Source organism: Gymnodraco acuticeps, unplaced genomic scaffold (genome assembly GCF_902827175.1).
Source record: "Gymnodraco acuticeps unplaced genomic scaffold, fGymAcu1.1, whole genome shotgun sequence".
NCBI classification, from domain to species: Eukaryota; Metazoa; Chordata; class Actinopteri; order Perciformes; family Bathydraconidae; genus Gymnodraco; species Gymnodraco acuticeps.
Genome location: NW_022990353.1, coordinates 63,053 through 90,165, shown reverse-complemented (window position 1 = coordinate 90,165; position 27,113 = coordinate 63,053). Strand labels below are relative to the sequence as shown.

At 40.4% G+C, this 27,113-nt stretch overlaps 1 protein-coding gene across 1 annotated transcript; it reads right to left on the bottom strand.

The window, feature by feature from the left end:
- Positions 1-22,988: 22,988 nt before the first annotated feature.
- Positions 22,989-25,818, bottom strand: phlda1 (pleckstrin homology-like domain, family A, member 1). Its single transcript, XM_034224009.1, has one exon. The coding sequence runs from the start codon at positions 25,704-25,706 to the stop codon at positions 25,230-25,232; it is 477 nt and encodes a 158-aa protein (XP_034079900.1). The 5' UTR covers positions 25,707-25,818; the 3' UTR covers positions 22,989-25,229.
- Between the last annotated feature and the right edge of the window lie 1,295 nt (positions 25,819-27,113).

Genomic DNA, 27,113 nt, shown 5'->3' with positions numbered 1-27,113 from the left:
AAAAATGCTGCAAGCTTGCTTCTAGATATATATGCGACGCTAGGGATGAACTCGCGCGCAATCTTGTGACGATTCTCTCTGACCAATCACCAGTCGAGAGTGTTGACGTCACTAGTTCAGCCCTGGCCCTGGTCTGAGGGAACCACGATTTTATGAGGCCGGAAAAAGTACCTGCTGGCCGGTACTAGGCTATATGGAAACGCCACCAAAAACCGGCCTGGCCGCTTGAGGACGGTTAAGGACGCTTAAACGGGGCTACCCGCTGCAGTGGAAACGCGCCATTAGTGCCCCCATGGAACTAAAGAGCAGATCGCGTTCACACCGGAATAAATTCCCTGGGGGAGGATTAGGCAAATGAAGCCGCTGACATCACTTCTTCTTCTTTGGGTTTACTGGCAGGCCGCAAACCACTTCACGGCGTATACTGCCACCCGGAGTCCCCGGAGTTGGGGACTGGCTGCTGGGAGTCGCCGACATAGATATATATAAACACTAGATGACTCACCCGCGCTGCTGGCCAATGGAGACCGACGTTGCCACTTGGCCGCCATCTTGCTACAGGCAGTTCTCTCATTCATAACATTATGGTTTACTATTTAAATAACCATAGCTTGCTCAATTTTCAAACGGTTTGGTTTTTTATAAACATCAAAGATGTAGTTATGATACTGTATACTTATAGTCATGGACTTTCTTATGAAAATAACATTAAGCAGATAAAGCAATAGCTATACACACACACACAAGGTATTTCTATTAAATATTTGCCGATGTATATATTTCCATTTATTTTTATTATATTGTTAATATTTAAAATAAATTATAAAATTAAAATATATTTATATTTTATATATAAAAATCGGTCTCATGTTACCACTCTGTAAGCCAAGAGTTGTTAATTTAGCAATGCCTTAGCTTTAAGAATAGGGACAGAACTAATGACAATAGCATATGGTGGTATATTATTTAGATATTCACACCTTTATCAGAAGAACCAAACCAACATAAAATGAGCTCACAGACAGGCCAGTTCTGTCTCATTTATCACAATTATACGAATATATAAATAATAGTAATATGGAAATTAACAAGTTACTTTTTTAACAATTCAATGTTCACTTATCAATACTGTGAGCCTGATTTTTCTTACATTCTCCAACAGAAAACACAACTCAGCGTACTTTTAAGAAATTGATCTTAATAGGCTTTTCCCCTTATAAGGCAAACATATGTTTTGAGGCTCTGGACAAAAATGGCTATTTTGATTGTAAAGGTTGCCAATCCCTGGGTGTAGTTTCAATGTTTGCACATGTTTATTCAAGTGTATGAGTGACATAGAACAAGTGAGATGGCCAGTGGTTCTCAAACCTTTTACACAGAGTACCACCTCAAATTATATTGGGCTCTCCTAGTAACACCATCATAGACCTTCCTGGGTACCACCGAGATAAAGGATTTAATATGACAAGCCATATGATGCTCTCATTTGTTAGTGACATTCCACATGCAAATAAAACAAGATAAGATGGTACTTTATTGATCCCAATTTGGGAAAACATTTTTAGTTACAGCAGCATAAGGGACAAAGCATTTTACAATGAATTAGAAATAAGCAAGAAAAGAAAGAAAGAGGAAAATATACATGTTGAGTTTGGCAGGATATTATATATATAATATACATAAATATAAGGCATATGGAATATTAATGTTAAATATTAAATAGATTATATATGTGTAAAATGTACAATGTGGTTATATTCAAGAGAAACTATGGAGCAGAGAGTTATCTTCCAGCCAGAGGTGATTTGTTGAGTTATGGCACTGCGGAGCTGCAGCAGTCTGTTGGAGAAGGAGCTCCGTTGACTGTCCAGCTGCAGGTGGAGAGGATGGGTGGGGTTATCCATGATGGACAACAGCCTGTTCAGTGTCCTCCTCTCCACCACAGCTTCAAAGGGGTCCAGCTTGATGCCGATGACAGACCCAGCTTTCCTAATTAGTTTATTGATCCTGCTGGTGTCACCGGCTCTGATGCTGCCCCCCCAGCAGACCGGAGCAAAGAAGAGTGCACTGGCCACAACAGACCGGTAGAAGATCTCCAGCATCTTACTGCACACGTGGAAGTATCTCAGCTTCCTCAGAAAATAGAGTCTGCTCATCCCCTTCTTGTGCACAGCATCAGTGTTGATCCTCCAGTTCAGTCCGTTGTCTAAGTGCACTCCCAGGTATTTGTAGTCCTCCACAACAGCCACATCCTCTCCCAGAATGCACAGGGGTAGAAGAGACGTCCTCACCCTCCTGAAATCAATGACCATCTCTCTGGTCTTGGCCACATTCAGAATACTCACAACATTAGGCTGAGGTTCATCTTCCGCTCTTCTTGAAGTGGTTGTGCTTCTTGTTGCTTCCGGCTAAAATAAACATTAAAGACATTTTGAGTGTTTAAAATGTGCTGTAATACACAACACATTATTTATTCCTAAACTTGCAGAAAGAAAAACTAAAGTGTGACATTTAATCACATATTTATCAATCAATCTTATACACCTTGAATTCTTGTTGGCCAATGATACACATACCCTTTGAAGATGAGCTGGGAAATTGAATACTGTTGGCACAACACCATCTTTAAGCCGGATAGTCTGCCCCGTCCTGTCAAAGTCCTCACTCCTGAAGTGCTCACTGCAGAGCAGCGTCCTGCCAGAGGAAACAAAACCGTCCCTTCTTAGGGCGACTTCCCACTGCCTCCTCCTCTCTCCGGTTTTGGGAAACCTTAAAAACATGAGAAAGGTAGCCGGATATATAAATTATTGTCAACATTGTCCGCCCTTCTTTCCTTTAACATTAAGGGTAAGGACAAAAATACACACCGAAATTATCATATTTTTGGGGTAATTGTATGTATGTATGTATGTATGTAATGTATGTATGTATACTTTAAGAATAAGACAACCACACTAAGAGTAATAAAAAAGGTGTCCAAAAGAAACATTACATAATTGTGTAAAGAAATGGTAGCAACATATTCTAAAGAGGCTGGGTCAACATCAATCTTGCAATACTATTATCTCACATAGCCCCACTGATCCTGTGTAGCAGGACTTGTAATGTACATACATCCACTAAGTAATTAACGATTATCCTAATTATAGTCATAATATTGTCATATCTTACACGTGATTCCACGGGTTCTTGTTTGCAGACTGCGGCGATTAGAGCATCCGTAGGCTGCACAAAAGTCAGGCATAGTCAGGTACTTCTGTAAACACAAAGCCAGCAATTTCCTGTATCATAATGTATCTAAAAATGTAAGATGTTTTTAACAAGCCAAACCACTTGGAAGAAATCATGTGTAACTTAAGTTATGTTGAAAAGAAAGAGCAGTTCTGCCTCTCCCACTGGTGTAAAGTTGCTGGGTCAACTTTGTAATACTAGGTCTCACTCACAGCCTCTTGTTATTAGCCAGCTAATAAATACAACCACGTCATACACAAAGAAAAGCTGCAATTTCAACATGTCCAAGCATCCTGTATCATAGCCATGCTAATAACGTTTATAATAAACAAAACCGTTTGTAAATCAGTCAAGATTTCAGCGATTTAAGAGTATTTGTGTGCAGATGACTCACCTTACAACAGCTACCATAGCGCGTACCAGAGTAGCTGTTGACAGTAGCAAGATGGCGGCCGGTGAGCTACGCTGGAAAATCTCCCATGGGCCATCTAGTGTTTATATATATCTATGGTCGCCGACACCTCCTCATCTCCACCACTCCCATGTTTTATTTTGTGTTGCCATAAGTTAGTCTCTCTCCGTTGGTGCGCTGGGCTAATGTTAATGCTAATAATGCTAATGCCAGCAAATACAATGGCAGCTTCAAAAAACTGTTCAGAGTTTTACGGGGCGTGGTTTGCAATCCGCCCAGCCAATCAGAAATTGGTACTTTAGTTTTGTCTCCCCAGGATAGTACCACCTCTCTAGCAGGCACTAAAATGGGGGTAAAAGTGCTCTGAACTAAGTTCTCTTTTTGGTGTGAACGCAAAATTCCAGACACTAACGGAACTAAACGGGAAAAGTACTCCGGTGTGAAAGCGCCTAAAGCTACAGCTCGCAGCTAGTTAGCGTGCCTTACGATGAAGAATGGAAACCGTATGTCAAAGCTATAACAAAAGCTGCCTTCCTTTTTAAAGCTCACTTTTTGTCTCTTTACCTCTCATTATGTTACAGGTGGTCATGTGCCGAACTATAGCGCTAAAAAACATATTTAAAGCTGTGGTTCCCCGTCTTAAAGCACACAAGAGTAAATCTGTTATGTCAGATTTAAGGGTTTTAGGTTCAGCCATGAAAGCCTTTGTAACAGATCACAGCGGTCCCACTTTCATGCATTTATCCCCACACTGCATGGGCTTTTTTTCGGAGGTTTGCAGTAAAAGTGAAGCTTTAGTATTTATAAACCTGTCCCTGATCTCTGAGTTCTAGCAGGAAGAAAAGCAAAGTGGTTTCCAGATAAAACAAGCACAGTTTAGCATTAGTGCAGAAAGCATAGAGGCGAAATTATATTAATTCTGCACAAATTGACACTCCTAGTATTCTGGTTTTCATGCATTACATTTCGTTTTTGAATACGCTTGTTTTTAAGGTAACGGTAGCTGAAGTTAATAATTAAAATCTGCTTTTTTAACACAAGGCTGTGAGATATACAGGAAGGCAGCAGCCTGGAGGTAAGCGTTAGAAGTTGCTATCATTCATAAAAGCCAGGAATGACAGGAAAGTCTCATCAGCAGCTCACTAGCTACACATTTGTTATGCAACCACTCTATTTAGGGCATTCTTCAGAGGAATTTGATCATCAATAATGAATGTCTTGCCCTGTTTTAGAGACGCTGCTGGTTTAATCTTGACTCACAGTAAGGAGCAGTAGCCTTAGAGCTAATTTACTGACTGTACCCTATGTAGGTTACTGTAGGTGCCCACAGCGTGCGTTCTCCTCTGTGGAGCTGTGTTTGTGTGTGAAGTCGTGATGTAACTGCCACTTGTCCCATTTTGTTATAATGAGGCTCTTCATTTGGCTCTGCTCTCCGAAAGAAATTGTAGAAAAACATGCACGTTGTATCGGGTACTGTAAGGAAGTAATCAAAGAAAATGTTTGTTTATTTATTATGCAAGAGTTCTGGATTTAAAGAGGCTCTATTGTGCTTTTTTAGGGGGGTTTCCCTTTCCTGTAGTGTGTTATATAGATGCATGTAAATGGTCTGCAATGGCTAAGATCCCGGAACATAGTGACATCACTTCGTTACACTCGCGCTGCTATTGGCTAGCGCTCCAACACATTGTACGTGATAGGCTAAGGGGCGGGACATCTCTAAGCTGTTTGACCAATCACAACAGAGCCGGACAGCTAACCAATCAGAGCAGACTGGGCTCTGGTTTCAGACAACATTAAAGGAGACATGTGTCCCAGTAGAGACACTACATACTGATATACACCTGAACATCAGCAGGAGAGGACTCTTTAAAGTAGAGACACTACACATGATATACACCTGAACCTCAGCAGGAGAGGACTCTTTAAAGTAGAGACACTACACACTGATATACACCTGAACATCAGCAGGAGAGGACTCTTTAAAGTAGAGACACTACACATGATATACACCTGAACCTCAGCAGGAGAGGACTCTTTAAAGTAGAGACACTACACATGATATACACCTGAACATCAGCAGGAGAGGACTCTTTAAAGTAGAGACACTACACATGATATACACCTGAACATCAGCAGGAGAGGACTCTTTAAAGTAGAGACACTACACATGATATACACCTGAACATCAGCAGGAGAGGACTCTTTAAAGTAGAGACACTACACATGATATACACCTGAACCTCAGCAGGAGAGGACTCTTTAAAGTAGAGACACTACATACTGATATACACCTGAACATCAGCAGGAGAGGACTCTTTAAAGTAGAGACACTACATACTGATATACACCTGAACATCAGCAGGAGAGGACTCTTTAAAGTAGAGACACTACACACTGATATACACCTGAACATCAGCAGGAGAGGACTCTTTAAAGTAGAGACACTACATACTGATAAACACCTGAACATCAGCAGGAGAGGACTCTTTAAAGTAGAGACACTACATACTGATATACACCTGAACATCAGCAGGAGAGGACTCTTTAAAGTAGAGACACTACATACTGATATACACCTGAACATCAGCAGGAGAGGACTCTTTAAAGTAGAGACACTACATACTGATATACACCTGAACATCAGCAGGAGAGGACTCTTTAAAGTAGAGACACTACATACTGATATACACCTGAACATCAGCAGGAGAGGACTCTTTAAAGTAGAGACACTACATACTGATATACACCTGGACATCAGCAGGAGAGGACTCTTTAAAGTAGAGACACTACATACTGATATACACCTGAATATCAGCAGGAGAGGACTCTTTAAAGTAGAGACACTACATACTGATATACACCTGAGCATCAGCAGGAGAGGACTCTTTAAAGTAGAGACACGACATACTGATATACACCTGAACATCAGCAGGAGAGGACTCTTTAAAGTAGAGACACTACATACTAATTAGAACCTGAATATGTGCAGGGGATGTCCTGTTTAAGACAGCCAGATCACGAGTGAGAGGATGAGATCGAGAAGTCGTTGCTCAGAAAACAAAAACAGATAGCTGAGGGCAGATAGATTTGGGTTTTTCTCATTGCAAGAGACCCCTCGTTAAATGATTCATTGTCATTTCACCCATCGTTGATATACGACTGTAGAATAGAGCAGCTGGCACTTTAACATTCTGCACAGGTCGCTTTCATTTGAACTCAGCTCTCGTCTCTCCTATCCGTCACACTGGTCAACGTTCAGTGCAATTAAAGACTAAACGACACCCTCCAGCTGAGCCTGACTGTGCTCACTTCAAAATGTTTGGCTAAGACTAACTAATTAGCTCAGTGGAGTGTTAGAGAGAAAAGTAACACTCTGCAGGGTTTACTGAGCTGTGTGCCTCCGGGTTGTAAATCAGTGTAGAGTATAGCTGCAGCAACATTTAAATTCAGCCTCTTCTTTACGCTCATATCTCACTCTGCTTTCTGCACAGCATTCATAAAAGATGACAGCATGCACGACAGAATAGAGATGGGGAGAGGAAAGGAGGGGGAGGAGGGTGACAGAACGAGGAAGTGATGAAGTGTGTTTGATTACAGGGTGACATTGAAAGAAGTCTCTCTGCCCCTTTTTACTCCATCCATCTCTTTCAATATTCACTCAAAACGTGCTCTTCACTTCCCTCTCATCGTCTGCGAGGACGCCTGGTTTCACTTCCCCGGTGTCACGGCATTTTCCCAAGGCGAATGTGAATTAGATCATTGTCCTTTATCGCAACGCTGCACAGCAGGAAGCAGGAGGTGACGTACAGATGAGAGGAGAGCTGACAGGAGATGAGGAGAGGGGAGGAAAGTAGAGAATGGGAAAAACAGGAGAGGAAAGAAGACAAAGGGTAAGAGATGAAAAATGGTTGATGGAAGCGATGAGAGGGCAGGGAAGGAGACTAATAGATGGATAAGGGGTAAAGAAGTTTACACTTATTTAATTCCACCCCTTCTCCCAAAAACTAAATTATTAACATATATATATATTTTTTTATAGAGACAGATATGTAATTATTTTGCAGTTGACAGAAAATGGAAGGTTATCTTTTCATTGGACAGATATTGTGAAGTCACCCTAAAAGGCTTACAATACTGGATATACTAATACAAACAATAAAACACAACACATTACATAGCAAGAAGACAGGTTAAAGCAGTACAGAAAAACAGAGGGCTGTTCAATGCAATTGATTGTGTTTTTATAATGTGTTTTGTTCTCTAAGTGTTCCTGCGATTGAGTTATATTGTTGTGCAGCTTTAACCAGTTGAGCCCCGAGCCTGTTTTCCAGGTCTCAGGCTCGAAAATGACATTCCCAGAACAAAAGACCATATCTTCCCTTCTAAAAGGGTTACATTAATGATCTTTTTCCTCAAAGCAATGATAAACCTGTGAGTTGGATGTAGAAGAGTCAGAATCAATATAGATGTTTTTATTTTAAAGTAAATTCAGATTGAACATAGTAAAAAAAGAAAATTATAGTGTCCGTCCAAAAGAAAAACATTAGTGAAAACCACCCTTGAATGATGGGATGGTAGACTAAAAGCTTTAGGAATCCAAACTATAACATATAATAAGTACCCTGTATCAAGATCGATGCAAAACAAGTGAAATTTGACCTTTTTAGAGAGATTTAGCAAAAAAAACACTTCTGGGGTCATTTGGGTGGATTTGACATATCTCTGGCCCCCTCGGTCGATTTTGATGATTGACATCTCTTTTGAACCGCTAGAGCCAATAGAATCGAGGGGAAGTTCCACTTACACACATGTTACCAAATAAGGACTGAGAGTGATGCGTAGCCAGAATACCCAAAACCGGAAGCTGTCATTAGCAGCTAATATGAAAACTCCGTTTTTGACATAAAAATGGAATTATGGATTATCAGTAATAATTTCAAAGTGACACAGACACATTGGATTAACCTATGGATTCACCTTCAGTCGCCTTTTTCTCGTTTTAATGCTATTGAACACAACTTTTGATCAGAATAACAGCAAAAGGTGAGCATATCTCTGTGTTTTGCTACCTAAAGCTCCGTGTTGTGATGTCTGTAAATTTGCTTCCCATGTCGTGACTGCTGATCGCTCAGTGATGATACTTATATGTCTGGAATCTGTGGAATCTCGGTTTAATAGCAAAGCTTGTTTGTGCAGATCCGATAAGTAATAAAGTACCTAGAGTTCTGTGCTAAGTGCGGTAGCATTTTTTCGCTCAGGGCTAATTTAGACGCTTCTTGTGCGACTTGTGTTTTGTTTCGGTAAAAATTGTTAATATTGTCTGAAAGTTGAGTTTCTTCCCGTTAAATGAGTATGACACATTCATAGTTTATTAAATGTTAAGAAGCCCTGAGACACAGTTTCCGGCGGGGGCTACGGGCTTAACAGAAAATGATTGACTAAAATATATTTTCCTGCGCTGGATGATGCATCTCTTCTTGCTGCACGTCGTATTAACATAGTTGTCCTTGCTGTGAAAAACAGTCTGAAAATAAGCATAATCCGTCCCTTTTGGTAGCTATTGTCCTCTCTCAATAGATAATCATTCATATGAAAATGTCAGAGATAATTGCATACATATATTTGTTTCTAATGGCGCATTTCCACTGCAACGGGGTAGCCCCGTTTAAGCGTCCCTAAGCGTCCTCGCTCAGGCCTCGGGCTGCCTCGCTGGCCGTCCGAGGCCGTGGCGCATTTCCATTACAGTTTAGGACCTGGGGTAGCAACGCAGTGTAGGCGGGGCGATCGGCTTTGTTTTTGTTCACATTTCGAGTTGTTCCGTCGAGCTCCCGCTGGATTTGATCATCCCCAATGAGATGTAGGAACGTCGTCACCTCCTCGGTCGACCACGGTGTGCTTTTCTTATTAGACGTAGCCATTTTTGTAGCTCATCCGTTTACAAAATGCTGTTTATAAAAATGCTGCAAGCTTGCTTCTAAATATATATGCGACGCTAGGGATGAACTCGCGCGCGATCTTGTGACGATTCTCTCTGACCAATCAGCAGTCGAGAGTGTTGACGTCACTATTTCAGCCCTGGCCCTGGTCTGATAGAACCACGATTTTATGGGGCCGGAAAAAGAGGGAAAAAGTACCCGCTAGCCGGTACTAGGCTATATGGAAAGGCCACCAAAAACTGGCCTGGCCGCTTGAGGACGGTTAAGGACGCTTAAACGGGGCTACCCGCTGCAGTGGAAATGCGCCATTAGTGGAGCCATAAAGAACAAAAGGAACAAAAGGAAAACCTAACCTGGGGCTGTTTTTTCTTTCTCCACATTGTGAAGCAGGTAGAAACGAGGTATCTCATTTCCAATAGAACGAACACACCCATATTATAAACCCACCTGCAACCACAGACTTACAACTGAAAGTCTTTCACATTCCTAAAGACTGAACAATGTCTATCCCACGTCATGCAAAGCATTTCAGGTCTGTTGTTTCCTTCCAAGGACAAAAGGGTGTGTGTTCATGCAGATTTGGGAAATGTCAGGTCAGCTGCTGTAAGTTGTCATCGAGCCTGAAGGAAACACACGGTCTCTCTCTGTCTGACTCTATCTTATCACACTGCTCATACTCCTGAGGATGGGTCACATCATACAGAGAGTACATTTCACTGTGTGTGTGTGTGTGTGGGGGGGGGGTGTGTGTGTGTGTGTGGTCTAGCATTACTATACTTGTGGGGACCTAAATCTGTTTACATAGTCACGTGTGGGGACTGGCTTCCCTTATGGCAGTGGTTCTCAAACTTTTTCTGTCAGGCCCCCCCTTTGGAGAAAAAAAAAAGTCGGGCCCCCCCAACACAAATAGTCAGGCTCAGTGGCGGCGCCAGAGATTTCTTTTGGGGGTGCTGTGGGGTAGCTTGACGTTTCATAGAGGGTGCTCAAACATTTAGGGTTTCCCATTAATGTACCGGGCGCTACAGTGGAATGTTCTACTGCAACACTCCCCACGCATACACACAGTGTACCCGCGACTGTCACAATGAAGGCTCGATATTCAGCTCACGGCATATAGGTGTAAGCAGGGGTAAAGTGCTATTTTTACAGGTGGTGTGTGGACCTCACATAGGGGGGTCCGGGGGCAAGCTCCCCCGGGAAGATTTATTTTTAAATATTGAAGTTGAAAGCATCAATCTGGTGCACTTTCAGAGCAAAATGAAGAGATCTATGGATACATCTCTCAACAACACCCATATGAAACAGAACTGTTAACAGATTTACTTTTTCTTTATGGATATTTTACAAATCACCCTTTTAAACTTTATTCTTTTTTTACTGTCATATAGTATTTCATACCTGTTTTTCATTTATTCTCTTATTTTTGTATAACTATAATGATCTAAACGTGTGCCTCGGAAATAATTGTTTACATTAATTTGAGACCCACTGAGATAACACTGAGAGAGTCCTTTAGCTCACTGAGTCTCTCAGTCTGACAGGAGAGGACTCTCCTCCACCTTGTTGTTGAAAAAACTCCTTATATCTGTTAGCGTAGCTCGCTAGCACCAGAAGCTAACAACAACGATCTCCAGTACCGGTGTGCTCTCTCTCTCGCTCGCGCACACAAAATGGCTCGTTCCACACACACACACACACACACACACACACACACACACACACACACACACACACACACAGAGCCAAGCTTTAATGAAACACAGAGACCCAGACGTAATAGTACTGCATCATATTATTTTCGAATCAATAATTTTTCAAATTATGAATTTTTTTTTTTTATATATTTTTTTTTGTATAACCATTTTTCCTCCTGGTCTCTCGCGCCCCCCCTGGCATGCCTCTGCGCCCCCCAGGGGGTGCGCGTGCCCCACTTTGAGAACCACTGCCTTATGGGGACAAATTGGAGGTCCCCATGAGGGGAATCATTAATTTTAGGGTGAAGACCAAGCGGCAAACTGTGGGGTAGAGCCGGGAAGCCAATACGGAAGTGCCACACACTGCAGTTCATATATTGGCCGATAGGCGATGGCTGCAGAAAGGAGCAATTTCCATAGACCCCCATGTTAAAATGCCCAACTTTACAGCAGAAAAAAACATGTTTCTACCCCTAGCTCCATACATTTTATTATCGATATAGTTAGATTCCACCTTCATGATTATGGATCTGTGAGTGAATTGTTTTCTAACGCGACCCTTTTATTTATATTAGGTCTTAAAGTTTGTGCATAAATTAGGGCGTGGTCACATTGAGTGACGGCTCTGTCAAGTGCCTGCCGCTGTTAGCTTCTTGTCTCTCTGCTAGCTGCTCCGTGGAGCTAGCTACAGGGACTCTGCCTGCTCAGCTCATCCAGGAAACACAACTTGTAGCCGGCCGTGGGTGTTTGTTCTTCATGCTTATATATCGGACTATTGTGACTCGCTCTGCGGTTAAAACAGACGCTGCATGAATGCGGTTTTGCGGTAAGTGAAATTCTAGTGCTTTATTTATGTGTTAATGATTTTAATCAGCCACGTAATGAATGGTAAGGCTTGGGTTAGAATGTAAGCTAGTGGTAGCTACATCGGTGCTAACGATTGTAATCGTAGCCTCCAAGTTAAAATCATAGACTGTATATATAAAGGTTAAAACGAAATAGACAAGTGTTAAGTGGGATAATACTGTTGAACAAACGGCTTCTGTTTGAGGTTGATAAAATAAGGTTACATCCTTGTAACTTAGAGATATTGTATTATATAGGTAGAACTGTATGCATCTAAGGTTAATTTAAATTGGCTATGCTCAAGTATGTAGACAAGCTAATGTCGAAGTAGTGTATGTGAAATCAACCTCACAATAAGATGTGTGTATATTACAATTATTAATGTCATATTTCAAGATGATTACTTAGATATTACAATATGGTTGGTTGAGCTGGAGTTCATTATTGAGCTTACACGTTAACGTCACAGTCATCTGAAGAACGAACCCAAACCTTGTTGTTTTTATTAATTGCATTACCAAATGGGTATCAAATAAACAGTAAGCATTGGTAACACAACTTCCAAAGTTACAGTAACATAAAAAGGACCCTGACTCGGACAATACACAATCCAACATGTTCAACAGAAGAGAATCAGTTATATTGTTTGTACACATGGTACTTTACATATATATATATCTGTTTGTTTAAGGTGTCCAGGTGATGCAGACAGGCTGGACCAGAGAGTGAGACAGAACTGGACTCCTCACAGCAGTGAACTTCAGCTCAGGTACAAAGACTCTTTTTTCATACTGTACAAAGAATCAAGAAAGATATTGGTTTAAATGAATGAAGTATTGACTTGAATACACTGATATACATTCCATTAAACAATACTAAATACTAGATCACCTATACATCAGTAAAGTTGAGGGGTTTTTCCATGCAAAAAGTTACATTTAGATATTTAGCAATATGACTTTGTCAGCTTTCTAATTTAATGTATTGAAGGCAAAGATATTTAACACATAGTGAGAACTGCTACTATTTATCTCTCAATATTGTCTGTAAAAAACGTGGTAAAAGTTATTCTTTCAGTGAGACAACAGAGCAAGCTTCTACAGTTGCACTACGTTTTGATAACAGTTAAATATTATTTTGATAATAACATATATTTCAATGTTGATGAACTTCATACTGTTCATTCATAATCTGATTGTCTTTGTAGCTCACTGTTGAAATAAAATAAAAACATTACAATTACAAAATAATGATATCTACAGCCCCTAAACACACAAACACACTGCTTTCATAAATAACACACTTGTTCTGCAATAATATGTTTTATGTTTCCTGTCATTTTTGTTAGGAAAGGACATGCCTGAAAGACAGGACATTTTCTACTTCTCTGAGGGTCAAGAAGAACATCCAAGAGGAACATTAAAAGCTGATGTTATGAGATATTAAAACCAGTACAGGACATTCACTAAGAAACTACTTTTATTGTAAAAACTATTTCCACATCTACACTCGGCATCCGCTGATTATTTCTATTTGCCTCACTTTATGAGCTTCACAACATGTACCTTGTTTTGCAACGTCACAAATAAATGAGGCCAATCTTCAGTCAGATGTGAATGTGTAATCTAACATTTTCAGTAAGAATAATGGACAAAAGGAGTGCAAATATAAATACAATTTATTGAAATGTGAACCAAAAGTTAATCAAATGTTTTAAATAAAAAGCACATATGGACAAAAGGTGTAAACCTATTAAATGTATAAGTAAACACATTTAGTCAAATAAAGTGACAGACTAGGCCTGTGCAGTTGGTATCAGCTTTGCCCAGCATGGGCTCCTCCATCAGCCCTGGTCCTCCTCGCAGAGGAAAGACCCTCAGTCCTCTCCAAACCAACAGACAGGACCATCACACGGAGGTTTCTCCCTGAAGTCTCTGCAGCTCTCTGGACACCATGCTGTCTCAATCCGTCCACACTGAATATGAGATTGGGAAAATGAAAATAATAAATGCTTTAGACAATAAGAAACATAAAGTTGACTGTTGAGTTGCTCAGTTTTTTTAGATTGTCAATACTATTACTGTATAACTAATATCTCAGGTTAAGAGGCACATTCAAATAAAGATTGGCCTTTAAATACATTTTGTCTTTTGAATTGTTTGTCTAAAGTCAAGGATCTATAACTGGTACTTAGTTGTAATGATAGTCTGGTTATTATGCTGTTTGGAGGAGGCCTCCCAGGTAAGAGCGCTAACTAGCTACCATCACATGTACCTTAGCTTGACTTAAATGTATTAAACGTAAAGTTAAGTGATATCAAAATATAAATAACTAATGTCATGCAAACATATTAATATTTGCTTGATTCCAGTGTTGAATTTAGCACAATTGCATACAAACGTTAAGGGGTTTTAAGATTCTGAAGTATTATGCTAAAAGCTCAATAACTTAGATTATTATTTATAGTTTCATGTCCGCTTACCTTAGAAACGTAAAATGCGACGGCAGCGTGCAGATGGGGAGCATGTTAGCTTAGCTTGGTAGCTTCAGCTAGCTCTGGCATTTCCAGCTCGGTGGCAGCAGGTCCCGCCTCGGCTCCGCCTCTTTGCTCTTATTTGGAGCAGGCTGGAGAAGGCGGGAGTTGAACTCTGACCTCACTGTCGAGCCGTTAGTGGCCGACTCCGCCTACTAAGGGCTTCACGGCAACTCTGCAGAATCCTATGGGTGACGTCACGGACCCTACGTCCATTTATATATACAGTCTATGGTGAAGACTTGGTTAGGGTTAGGATTAGGGTAAGGGTTAGGCATGTGTTGGTTATGGTTAAGGTTAGGATAAGTGAACCCCTGAAGTGATGTATACATGGTGTGTGGGTGTGTGTGTGTGTGTGTGTGTGTGTGTGTGTGTGTGTGTGTGTGTGTGTGTGTGTGTGTGTGTGTGTGTGTGTGTGTGTGTGTGTGTGTGTGTGTGTGTGTGTGTGTGTGTGTGTGTGTCGATAAAAGAAGATTACAAAGATCAGTGGGTTGTTTTTGAAATGTCGACTCAGTTTCATAAACTCAATCCAATCCAAATGTATTTATAAAGCACTTTTTAAAGCTCTTGGCCAACGTGATGTACAAAGAAATACAAAAAGTACACAGCACAGCTCACAAAACCAAAATAAAATAAAGATAAGAACACAAAGTAAACAAAAATACAAATAACAGCCATATAGTAAAAACTAATGCTGTCAAAATTATCGCGTTAATGACTACAGTACAGCCATACCAAGAAATGGCTTAGCCCCACCATGAAAAATGAGTAAATTGCACAGACAGCAGTTAGTAAGATTGATTTCAGCAGCCACTCGTCTGGAAATACCGGTTTTGAAAACTTTTGTCACGTAGTGATCGTCTTCTCAATAGAACATCTTTGATAATGTCTTCTGGCCAATCAGAATCAAGATAACGGCGTTGTGTTGTTGCAGGAAGTCCCGACGGAGAATACCTTTGCGGTAGTACATCTCTATACATCGATACAACATTACGTGTTGATAGAAATCAACACGTAATGAAATAAGACCCCACGGTTTGATGATTGATAGGTGTGTGGGCTGTCTTTCATTTTGACACACAGAACGATGTTATAATAAACATACTGTATGTTAAATGCATATATCCGCCTTCTTTCATTTATCTTTCCATTCCCACAACAATATACATAAAGAAATTGCATATTTTGGACATAGTTCGAATGGTGATTAATCTGATTAATTCATTTTTAAACTGTGATTAATCTGATTAAAATTTGTAATCGTTTGACAGCCCTAGTAAAAACACATAATTCACACTTTCCTTCTTACTACGATGATACTGCCGCACAATGGAGTCTAATCGCCAAGCACCATTACATTCATCGGTGTATTTCTTGGCAATAAATATATATTGTCACATCAAAAGCATGTCTCTCGTGATTGAAATGATATGGGGTGCTGAGCGTTGTGGTGAAAACTGTTTATTTCTATTGTCACCTGCTAGCTTGTGCTGCTTAAAACATCTAATTATTCAAATTGGTTGCACATCGAAAGGTCAGCGAGGTCAAAGTCATAATAATTCAAGAGACTACTTTTGACGTTCTCTCCATAGAAAACCAATGGCAGACGTTTTAACGTGTATCTTGTAAAGACAGCAATCAAACTGTTCACCAAACATTCAAGGAAGGAAGCAAAGGCCAAGAATAAGTGTGTCTATCTCACCTGTCTTAAAATATTTAAAATCGTTTCTTGTGTATATTCATCTGACAAAGAACTTGAATATACACACACACACACACACACACACACACACACACACACTTGTACAAGACTTATCACAGAGACAAGACACAGTTGGAGAGGGGGGAGAACACAATCAGACAATCAGGGAAAGGCGGGAAAACACAGGAAGTAAAATAGAAAACACAATTTCAAAATAAAACGGGAAACACAAAAACGTGACAGCTGTGAAATATGACAAATCCCTTAAATTAGAAAATATCAGATTTTCCATCTGACCCTTTCCAGAAATGAAATGTTTTGAAAGGAGAAATAGACACATGTTCTGCAGTGTTCAGTGTGTGCTAACCAGTCCTGACTAACTCTTTCTTCCAGATGAATTTGCCTGCAAAGTGTTTCCTGGGAAAAGATAATCCCGGTGTAACAAAGGTGGCGTTATCTCATGCAAAAGAGGAACTGAGCCGTTTCAGACAAACAGAGGGAGGTCAGTGATTGGCTGAGACACAGCTGTCGGCCTATCGGTGACCTTGAGGGAGCGACAAGGAGGTTTGTCTGCTCAGCTGGCTGTTATCACTGGCAGACGCCATATCACCTGTGTGTGTGTGTGTGTGTGTGTGTGTGTGTGTGTGTGTGTGTGTGTGTGTGTGTGTGTGTGTGTGTGTGTGTGTGTGTGTGTGTGTGTGTGTGTGTGTGTGTGTGTGTGTGTTTCTCCGTCTACCTGCTTGCATTTGCACAGCCTGAATGCATCTGCGTGTGTTTATTTGCACTCAGGAGTCTGCAGCGGGCACCACCTGCATGGTTTGGTTGAATGAGAAGATAATGTGAGTCATAAATACACAAGTTTCCCGGTTTGCTGACTTCATGTTTTCCTAACAGCTAAAGAAACAAATGAATGTTACAGGAAGGTGACTCCAATGTCCAGTAAAGTAACCAAAAGTAAACCCTCATTAAATGGTCACAAATGTCTGATATACATCCAGTTTTCTATGTAGTTTTTTTACCGTTGTCTCATCTTGTCAATGTGTTTAGATCCAACTATTCATATAACTCACAAATAGAGGATAGTAATAAAATGAATTATCATAAAGCATAAAGAAGTTTTACTGACGTGTGTGTGTGTGTGTGTGTGTGTGTGTGTGTGTGTGTGTGTGTGTGTGTGTGTGTGTGTGTGTGTGTGTGTGTGTGTGTGTGTGTGGTCTAGCATTACTATACTTGTGGGGACCTACATCTGTTTACATGGTCACGTGTGGGGACTGGCTTCCTTTATGGGGACAAATTGGAAGTCCCCATGAGGGGAATCATTAATTTTAGGGTGAAGACTTGGTTAGGTTTAGGATTAGGGTTAGGGTATGGGTTAGGCATGTGTTGGTTATGGTTAGGATAAGTCTCCAGGAAATGCATGTAAGTCAATGTAATGTCCCCTGAAGTGATGTGTGTGTGTGTGTGTGTGTGTGTGTGTGTGTGTGTGTGTGTGTGTGTGTGTGTGTGTGTGTGTATATGTGTGTGTGTGTGTGTGTGTGTGTGTGTGTGTGTGTGTGTGTGTGTGTGTGTGTGTGTGTGTGTGGTGTGTGTTGTGTGTGTGCTTACAGCAGAGACCAAGGTGACTCTTATCACAAACTACCTGCTCTAATCTCTCTGCCTCTGACTAAAAGCCAGCAAGCACAGCAAAGGTCCAAAGACAGGGTGATGAACGACAGTCAAATCAACACACACACACACACACACACACACACACACACACTATCGAGGCACAACTATATCACACAATATTTGGAGGGCATGTTAACGAACTGGAAAAGGGCGAATGGCTTAATACACATTTGGCCAAAATATGAACAACTTAAAAGACTATGATCATTGCAATCATATGGATTTGGAACACATATGATTACAAAACAAGCATTCGCTAATAGTTATTTTCAAAGTGGAAGAACATCATATCTAGTGATGTCAGGAATATAACTTAAGGTGTTGCAGTTTGAAAACACGACATTCAAGACGTCCGTCATCACTTCATTATTAGCATTAAATACATTTATCGTGGTAAAAAGAGTTATATTAGGGTTACAGTGACCTTGACCTTTCTAATCAGTTCATCCTTAAGTCCATGTTGACGTTTGTGCCAACATTGAGGTGTTTCTGAGCTGAATTGGAGGCATAAAGACAGAACACTAAATCAGTCCCGGTGTTTAAGACTGAAAGACATGGGGAAAGATGCCACAACTGAAAATCCAAATCACCCAAACACATTTACATTTCTTAACATTTGAGTCATTTGCATGGAAAGAACAGTTGATGTTTTGCACAGCAGATGGCTTTATATCCACACACCACACTGCCAATGGCTACTTGCAAAAAGTGAAATGGTTTAATGGTGAGAACACACATTTGAAGAATGGGACAATTCATTTTATGGTTTCCTGTAATCTTCTACTGCAGAATCATGAAACAAAAACACACTTGAAATAGAACACTGTAGTATTCATCAGATATCCACGCAAACAAGAGGCTTTGATTTCTGACGCACAGCTTGAATAAAGCCCCGTAAAGCCATCCTACAGCTTCCACCTCCCACCTCCACAGAAAACAAATCGCCGTGGACAATCTGCTCTCCGTTCTCTGCGCTGACGAGCTGTTTCTGACGCCAGATGTCTCCGAATAATGGCCCTTTCTTTGTGTACCTGTTATCATTTTTAAATAAAGCTGCAATCTAAAGGGCTGCTGCATCCTCTTCTCTGAGTGCTCTGTGATTACAGATATGACGGCGCTGTGGCTCCATAAGTATGGCAGTAATGTGAATAATGAACACCCTGAAGATGGCTTTCATACAAGAACGACAACTGGTCTGCTGCTTGAAGAGTTTTCTAAAGCACAGGGGGCGATCACAAGAATAAAACCAGAGCAAATCACATAAACGTTCTGGTTTCTGTGAGGTTTTAGTGACTGTTAAGACAGCAGGAATAACTGTAATTTAGACTGGTTTGCCTCCACACACTGTCTGATGCAAATACTCTTAGTTTTAGTCTCACATAAATATGTCTTTGATGGTACTGCACACCTCTCTAGATGAGAGCATCTGCTAAATGTCTGAATGTAAATACAGTTAAATGATGGCTTGTGTTAACACCAATGTGACCAAACTCTCTGTGTGACAGTGACTCTAAAGTTCAGTATTTAGAGAGACAAGCTGCTTCATGTGAAAGGATGCCGTCATGTGCACCCTGTTTCATTCAATTATGAACAGGAGAGAAGTCAGAGCTGCATGTGCTTTTGACAGAACAAAAGTTTATCTGAGCGGCAACAACAACAACAAATGGCTTCTACTTTTAGACAAGGAGACAGGGGTGAAAGGTTCACCATGCAAAGCATGAACAGGTCATTTTGATGCTGCAAAGAAGGGAAGAAACCACACAAGACACCATGCTGTTTTTTAGTTTTAGTTTTAATGGAATGTATCTTTTCGAGGTATGAAAATAGATATCACGTTGAAATAAGAAATAGGGCAGGGGCTACAAAGGGCACAGCTAATAACTGTGTGTGTGTAAAGATGGCAACACCAAGGCATGTCAGAGAAGCTTCAGACCGGTCACATTAGATAAAGGGCTCAGATATATTTCTGTGTGGGAGTTGACAGCAACACAGAGGCATGTGTTGCTTTGACTGTGATAGAGCATTGGGAACAATTCCAGCAAAAGGGAAACAACATAATTCCTGACGATAGCGTCACCGCTCGACAAAAACAATGAAGAAGGCCGTTATCACGTTCCTGTAAATATTTCCCTGTATAAAACCACTGCTGTTTCACAAAAATCACATTATTTAGTCTGTTAATTTTCTCCTCAAGAGCTGTAATGTCCATGTGTAATGTATGTTTCAGATTCCAGATGTTTCTTGAACATTTCTCAAAGCTTTGTTGTGGTCAATGTCTGATTTCACTTAATTTAGCTTGTTGGCAGGAAGCTTAAATTGTTAGCAGGAAGCGTAAATTGCAAACTCAAACATACAAAAATGGCCACAGCACATGTGATATTGGAAAGTCATCCGTTAGACAAGGAGCTACAAACATGTTTATTTCCTATACGTAACTTTCAAGCCCTTGTTACACAATATTGCCAAGGAAAATAACAAAATATCCTACAGCTTTCCAACCATGTTTTTCCACAATGTAAGACACAGAACCTTGCAGCAGCACTACTTTGACTCATGTGATTTCACCAACAGCCTCAAAACTAAGGTTCTGGCATTATAGCCTGCAGGACTGTAAGCCACTTGACACAGATGAACAAATCACAAAAACTCTGAAATGACTCTTTTACAGCCTCTCGGTCCAATAAACATTGAGAGTGACTTCCTGCACACATGAGTGGCACAAGAACAATTCAGTCTGCTCGGCAAAGCACTGCAGTGTTTGTTCAACAGCCAGAAAAACATTCGCTTATTTTGCCTGCAGCAATTTAACCTTCTGGTAGTCTCACTGCATTTTGTGTTATAGTCACGAAATTAATTCAATCTATTGATTCGTGTTCACCAACCCGATTTTGCATTTTTTTCGTGTCACACAGAACGATTTTAAAAGCAATGTATTTCTATTGGTAGTATGTTTCGTGCCTGCACCACGTATTTTTGAATTATATAATGTCAGATTGCTGAAATCTGTATTTGTTTTCCCTTCTAATTTGTTATTATTTGGTGCAGGCACGAAACATACTACCAATAGAAATACATTGCTTCTAAAATCGTTCTGTGTCCGAATACTGAAATCTGTATTTTTTTTTATCTCTTTTTCCTTCAAATTAGTTATTATTTACATTGCTTTTAAAATCGTTCTGTGTGACAAGAAAAAAATGTGAAAATCGTGTTGGTGAACACGAATCAATAGATTCATATTGTGACTATAACACAAAATGCCGTGAGACTGTGTTGTCTGGTAATGAATGGAGCATAAACAACCGTGGCCCAGCTCTAATTTAGGTCCAGAAAGTGAAGCAATACACATCCTCAGTAAATATGTTATTCTAGATGCTGTTTGATGTAGAGATTACTCTCAGGACTAGATTGCGAGCTAAAATCCAACCAGTGAGCCTGGATCATGCTAGTATTAGTCAGTCATGATAGAACTTTTCTTGACAAGTTAATTAGCACCATAGCTAACTTACAGTAAGCAAGCTAGTTATCAATGTAGTTCATTTACAGTAGGCAAGCTAGTTAGCTATTTTACAGTAAGAAAGCTAGTTAGCAACGTAGCTAACTTACAGTAAGCCAGCTAGTTAGCACAGTAGCTAACTTACGGTAAGCAAGCTAGTTAGAGGTTATTAACGTGGCAATAAATTGACCTTTGCTGATTCAAAAGACCTTCCCTATTTGTACCATTGACTACATTTACCTTAAGATGACCATTATACATCTTGGAATATTGTCATACTCACAAAAACATTGGAATATTAGTGTGCATGTAAACATAGTTTGATGCCTTGGTTATCAAACCATGCCTCTAGTGGAGCCAAGTCAAATGTTAACGGCTCACTATCTGAAATAGCTTCTTCTGTTTTGCCCAAGCAGTTACTGATACAGATTTTAAAATATCATGGTACTTTAGCTTAGTTTTTCGGTTATCAAATTGAAATGGTAGGCTTCCTCCACCTTTAGAATAAAATAGTAAACCGTGCTCATCCACTCAGATTGGATGCAACCAATTAAATAATCTTTAGCGCTGTCAACATAACAGAAACTCACTCGGCAAATTGCCAGAGAACTAAGCTCTTTGCTGTAGGGTGACCAGACGTCCCCGTTTTCCGGGGACAGTCCCCGTTTGTATGGGCCTGTCCCCGGTTGAAACTGTCCCCGGAAATGTCCCCGTTTTTTACACATAGCAAGGTGAAATAAAACGTTTCATGTCAGTAAACACTGGGTAAACAGACTGTGGTCAAGCCAGCCCCCACTTCGGAAAACACAGTCAAGCCAGCCCGCACATTGTATTGCGGTGCGCGAATATCCTATGCATTACGGTAGAGGCCTGTAAAAACTGCCTTCAAAATAAAAGCGCAAAAAACACACCAAACATATTCATATATACTGGAGCTTAAGTTAAGAAATATGTACTATATAATGTGATCAATAATAATTTAAAACAAACTACGTATAGCTACCACATTATAACTGAGTGAATGTAAAATGTATACAGTTATGAAGACATATATCTGACATTTCCACTGGGTGACTCATTTCAATTGATGTTGACACCATCTCACAACACTCCTAAAATAACATTACTTCTGAAACACAATTTAAAATGTATGCTGTTTAAAATCTCAAATTAGATCTATATTGTCCATCTATATTTAGATTATTATTTAATGGAAACTGTTCATAATCAACGAGTCATTCAAAGTCAATCAAATACTTATTTCACTTCAGGGTGATAGGAGACCCCATCTAGTCAATCAAGAGAAAATCAGGACAATCTGATGTAAAATTTCAAAATAAAATACTTTTGAAATCTCATATATGGGCTATCGTCCTTCTGTTTTTATACAAGAATAAATAAAAAACTGTCAAATTATCAAATACTTATTTCACTCTGATAGCAGGACACCCCATCTAATCACTCAGAGAGAATCAGGACAATCTGATGTACAGTTTCAAAATAAAAGACCTTTGAAGTCTCATATATGATCTATTGTCCTTCTGTTTGTATCCAACAGTTCAAATGTTCGAATTACATCAAACCAGAATTGTCCCCCTTTTTTCTTTAACAGTGAAGACAATTGGATATGTTAATGCATATTGACCGCAAAACTCAAAATGTCCCCGGTTTTAATTTTGAAAATCTGGTCACCTTACTTTACTGTAGCCACTGAAAACAAACTGGGGTAATTAAATAGTATCTTACTCAGATTTAAGACTCGCAAAAGATAGAAAAAGTTATGTATGAATGATTGAAGATTGATGTACACACAATGAAAATACTAAGATGCACTGTGGCTCTTAAATCAAGCAATCAGACTCATGCAGGTTTCTCATCATATATCTATAGTATTAATAGTATAATCTGAGCTGTAACACTGCACAAGGGAGAAGATGTTATGAAATGATTCTTTGGTTTACTCAAAAAATGTGAGTAACTCTACAGCAACCATCCAAACACAACTTTATGTAAGATTATTCCCAACAGGCTTTGTTTGTAACAGGAAGCTCTTTTTCCACTCTAGCAACAAACACACTGAACAATCATCAACAACATAACACTTTTTTATAGAAAATATATATACATCTAATAAATAAGGGATAACCCCATCGGACGGTAGCGAACGGTTGTTTTTCACATGCTTTTTGTCCATCAGTCCTTAGTGAAATACGTCCGTGTGTTGGAAAAGGAGACGCTGGTTTAATGTGGAGGAGAATGGATTTCTGCGATCATCAATATTCATCCTCCAGCTGAGCGTCCAATTAACCTGCGGAGGCAATCAATTAGACGGACTGCCGCAGAGTGACGGTGACACAGGAGGCAATTCTGAAGTCATTCCTACAGTCTTGATCAAACCAGACACACTGACAGAGTAGAACAACTGTTTTCCCCTCAATGTATGTGAAGGTTCAACTGAGGATACGTGTATTTCTTGCTCAGCAGGGTCGTATAGCCAGGATTTAAAGAAAAAACTCAGGTCAATAATAAATGTTTTGGTCAGATACCAAGATAATGTCATATTGTTCCAGAAAACTAGATATTTATACTCAAATAATCTAGTTCCTGGTTATATAAAAGTCTCAATTTAATGAAGACTTTTCTTTAAAGCAAGTTAAAAGTATTATTAATGGGAATGACAATGGTAGATATGGACCTGCTGCTCAGGAAGTAAAGACAAGTATTACTCAATCGTGGAAAGGCTTTGTGAGTAGAGTCCTTTGAAAGGGAATCATATTGGGAATATGAGCATGTCGAAAAAGCAGAATTGTTTTCTCAGGTTGAACCCTCAGTCATACAACAGCTCACCATGTGACATAGAGAGCAACAAGCATGGAAATCTGTTGTCCAAGCAGAGCGGCCAACTGCAGATGTGCAGTTGGCCTGTACAGCTGCATATTCTGGGCATATGGCACATATTACTGAGTCACTGTATGCTTTAGGTCAGACTGTCAGAGCAAATTTGGAAGTCATTGTATGTGCATTTACTGAAAATCAAAACATGGCTTTGAACTGCCGAGCCTGAACAATTCATTGAGAGTGGCAAATGCAAAATATATAGCATATTTTCATGTTTCCTGTTGTAATTACACTACAGTTCAAATCTATTTCCCTCTGATCAAAGAGACAAAGACCCTCCATGTATGAAACATCAAATCTGCCTGGGATTGGATATCCTAATCATTCTTCATGTGGAGGATTTTACCTCCAGTAGTCTGTCAACATTTTCTTTCTTTTCTTTCATCCCTTTATGGTGAGTAGTGTGTAACCTTTGATGCACACAGATGTCCTTTCATTGCACACATAATGATATAATTACACTACATGGGGGTTTAGTTCTGTTTCTCACTGCTTAAAGACATGAAGACCCTCCGTGTATGAAATATCAAACCTGCCTAGGATGGAATGGATATCCAGAACATTCTTCATGTGGAGGATTTTACCTCCAGGAGTCTGTTAAACTTTTCAAAGTAAATCCACATTGTGCATCGTTTCGTCTCCCATGATGCCAACAGACGTCCTCGGTCATTGCATAAATATCCAAGGAGGACTAAAAGGAAACTGTAACATTGGTCCTTTTTTGCAAGGGGGTTCCCAGGTGGCCCCAGAGCCAGGAACCCCGCATGCATTTCGCTTCCTCTGCACCTGTGATGGTGCACCAATATCCTCCACAAGTCACGCGACGTTTGGAGAGCTGCGCACCGTCTTCTGACCGTGAATCTGACCGGGCATTTGCACCACCAGCAGCTGCTGTTTCTGCCGGGTGGACTTCACGGCAAGGATCGCCTGCCGGTTCTTATACTGCACCATCTGAAGGGTGATCTGCGGCATCCAGCCCTCGTCCTGCGGGCACCTGAAGTCGATCTCCTTCCCCTCCACCATGACCACGGTGAAGTAAACGTACTTGCCTTTACGCTCCACGCAATCCACGGTTTTCATGTTGGCAAAGTGCAGCTCTTTCACTTTCCCTGTGTCTCCTCCACCTGGACCTCCATGCTCGTGCTGTTTGGGCTCGTGCTGTTTGGGTGGCAGCAGCAGCACCCCCTCCTCGGTCAGGACGCACCGCTTTTTCTTCCAGAGCTGCAGCAAGCCGTCGCTCCTCTTCTCCAGCAGACCCTGCTTCAACACCACCTTCATGCCGTTTTCCAGCATCTTTCTCCCGGAAACTGAAGGCTCCCTCCTCCCGGTTAGAGGATAAATGGATGAATGGATGTTTAACCCAGAGCTGCTGCTGAGGCTGCGGTGCTGCTGTTGTGGGGGTCTGTCTTTGTGTGTGTGTGTGTGTGTGTGTGTGTGTGTGTGTGTGTGTGTGTGTGTGTGTGTGTGTGTGTGTGTGTGTGTGTGTGTGTGTGTGTGTGCGTGTGCGTGTGTGTGTGGTGGTTTGAGGTGGGAGGGTCTGCTGGAGGTGCACCGCCCCCCTCAGACACAACCAGTCCTATCATTTTTTTGAAAATGTGCATACAGATACAAATAATATATTGATATAAGTGACCGTTTTTTCATCCCAGGTTTTTGTAAAGCACTTTGTAACCTTCATACACGTGCTATACAAATACAGCGATTATAAAAAGGCACTAATTCCCAATACACATAGAACCCCTTATAGCCTGATGGAAATGAGCTATAATCTGGCATAATTCATATCTTCTCTCTTCTGAGATTAATGTATTTGTATGCATGGTCCTTGTTGAAATAAATACATAATAACAGAGCCCATAAGAAACATTGAAGTATTACAAATAAATAAGTTATTCAAGATTTGCAAAATGTTGCTGTTCCCATTTGGATAAAGTGCATATTTTAAATTGAAGATTTTAAAAGGCGTGAATATTGAAATCCACACATCTTTAAGACTTTGATAAAGTGCTATATAATGAACAGGCTGCAGCCACACATGCGCAAGGGCCCTCTGATTGGAAAAGTAACTTAAATGTCTTTGAAGAAAAAAAATACAGCCCATAAGAAACATTAACGAAGTAATACAAATGAGCACATTGGGTGTATGTGGCTCACACTATTACATTTAGCCACAACTCACCAAAATAAAAGACTTTCACAATGATTTTCTATTTTCTTTTAGGAGGAGAGGCAAATTGGGATGGATTAGAAAACATTACCTGCATCTGTACATTGAAGAGGTACAATGGCGCCCTCTTCTGTCATATTTGTCTTCCATTTCTGAGACATCGTCTTCTATGTCTGGTTCAATCTCCTCTTCATCTGGTTCAAAACATTTGTCCAGAGCCTCTGACAGATAATCGCCTCCTCTGTCGCCTACTCATTGTGTCAATGAGTCAAATGTGAGCAAGGCACACATATAACTGCATGAGAGACAGTAATGGAGGGGCATTTACTGGGAGAAAGTGAGAGGTTGTTCCTTTCTCGAGGGGCACAGAGCTTGCACCTGTGAGAAGGTGATACATCATACAGCGCGAGAAAATGAGAGGTTCCCGTAACTGAGAGGAAGGTGTGGGGGGACATAAGTACAAGAAGTGTGTTTTTGTTTTATTTTTACCCGAAACGCAAGTGAAGGGTAAAGACCTCTACATTACATGTCAC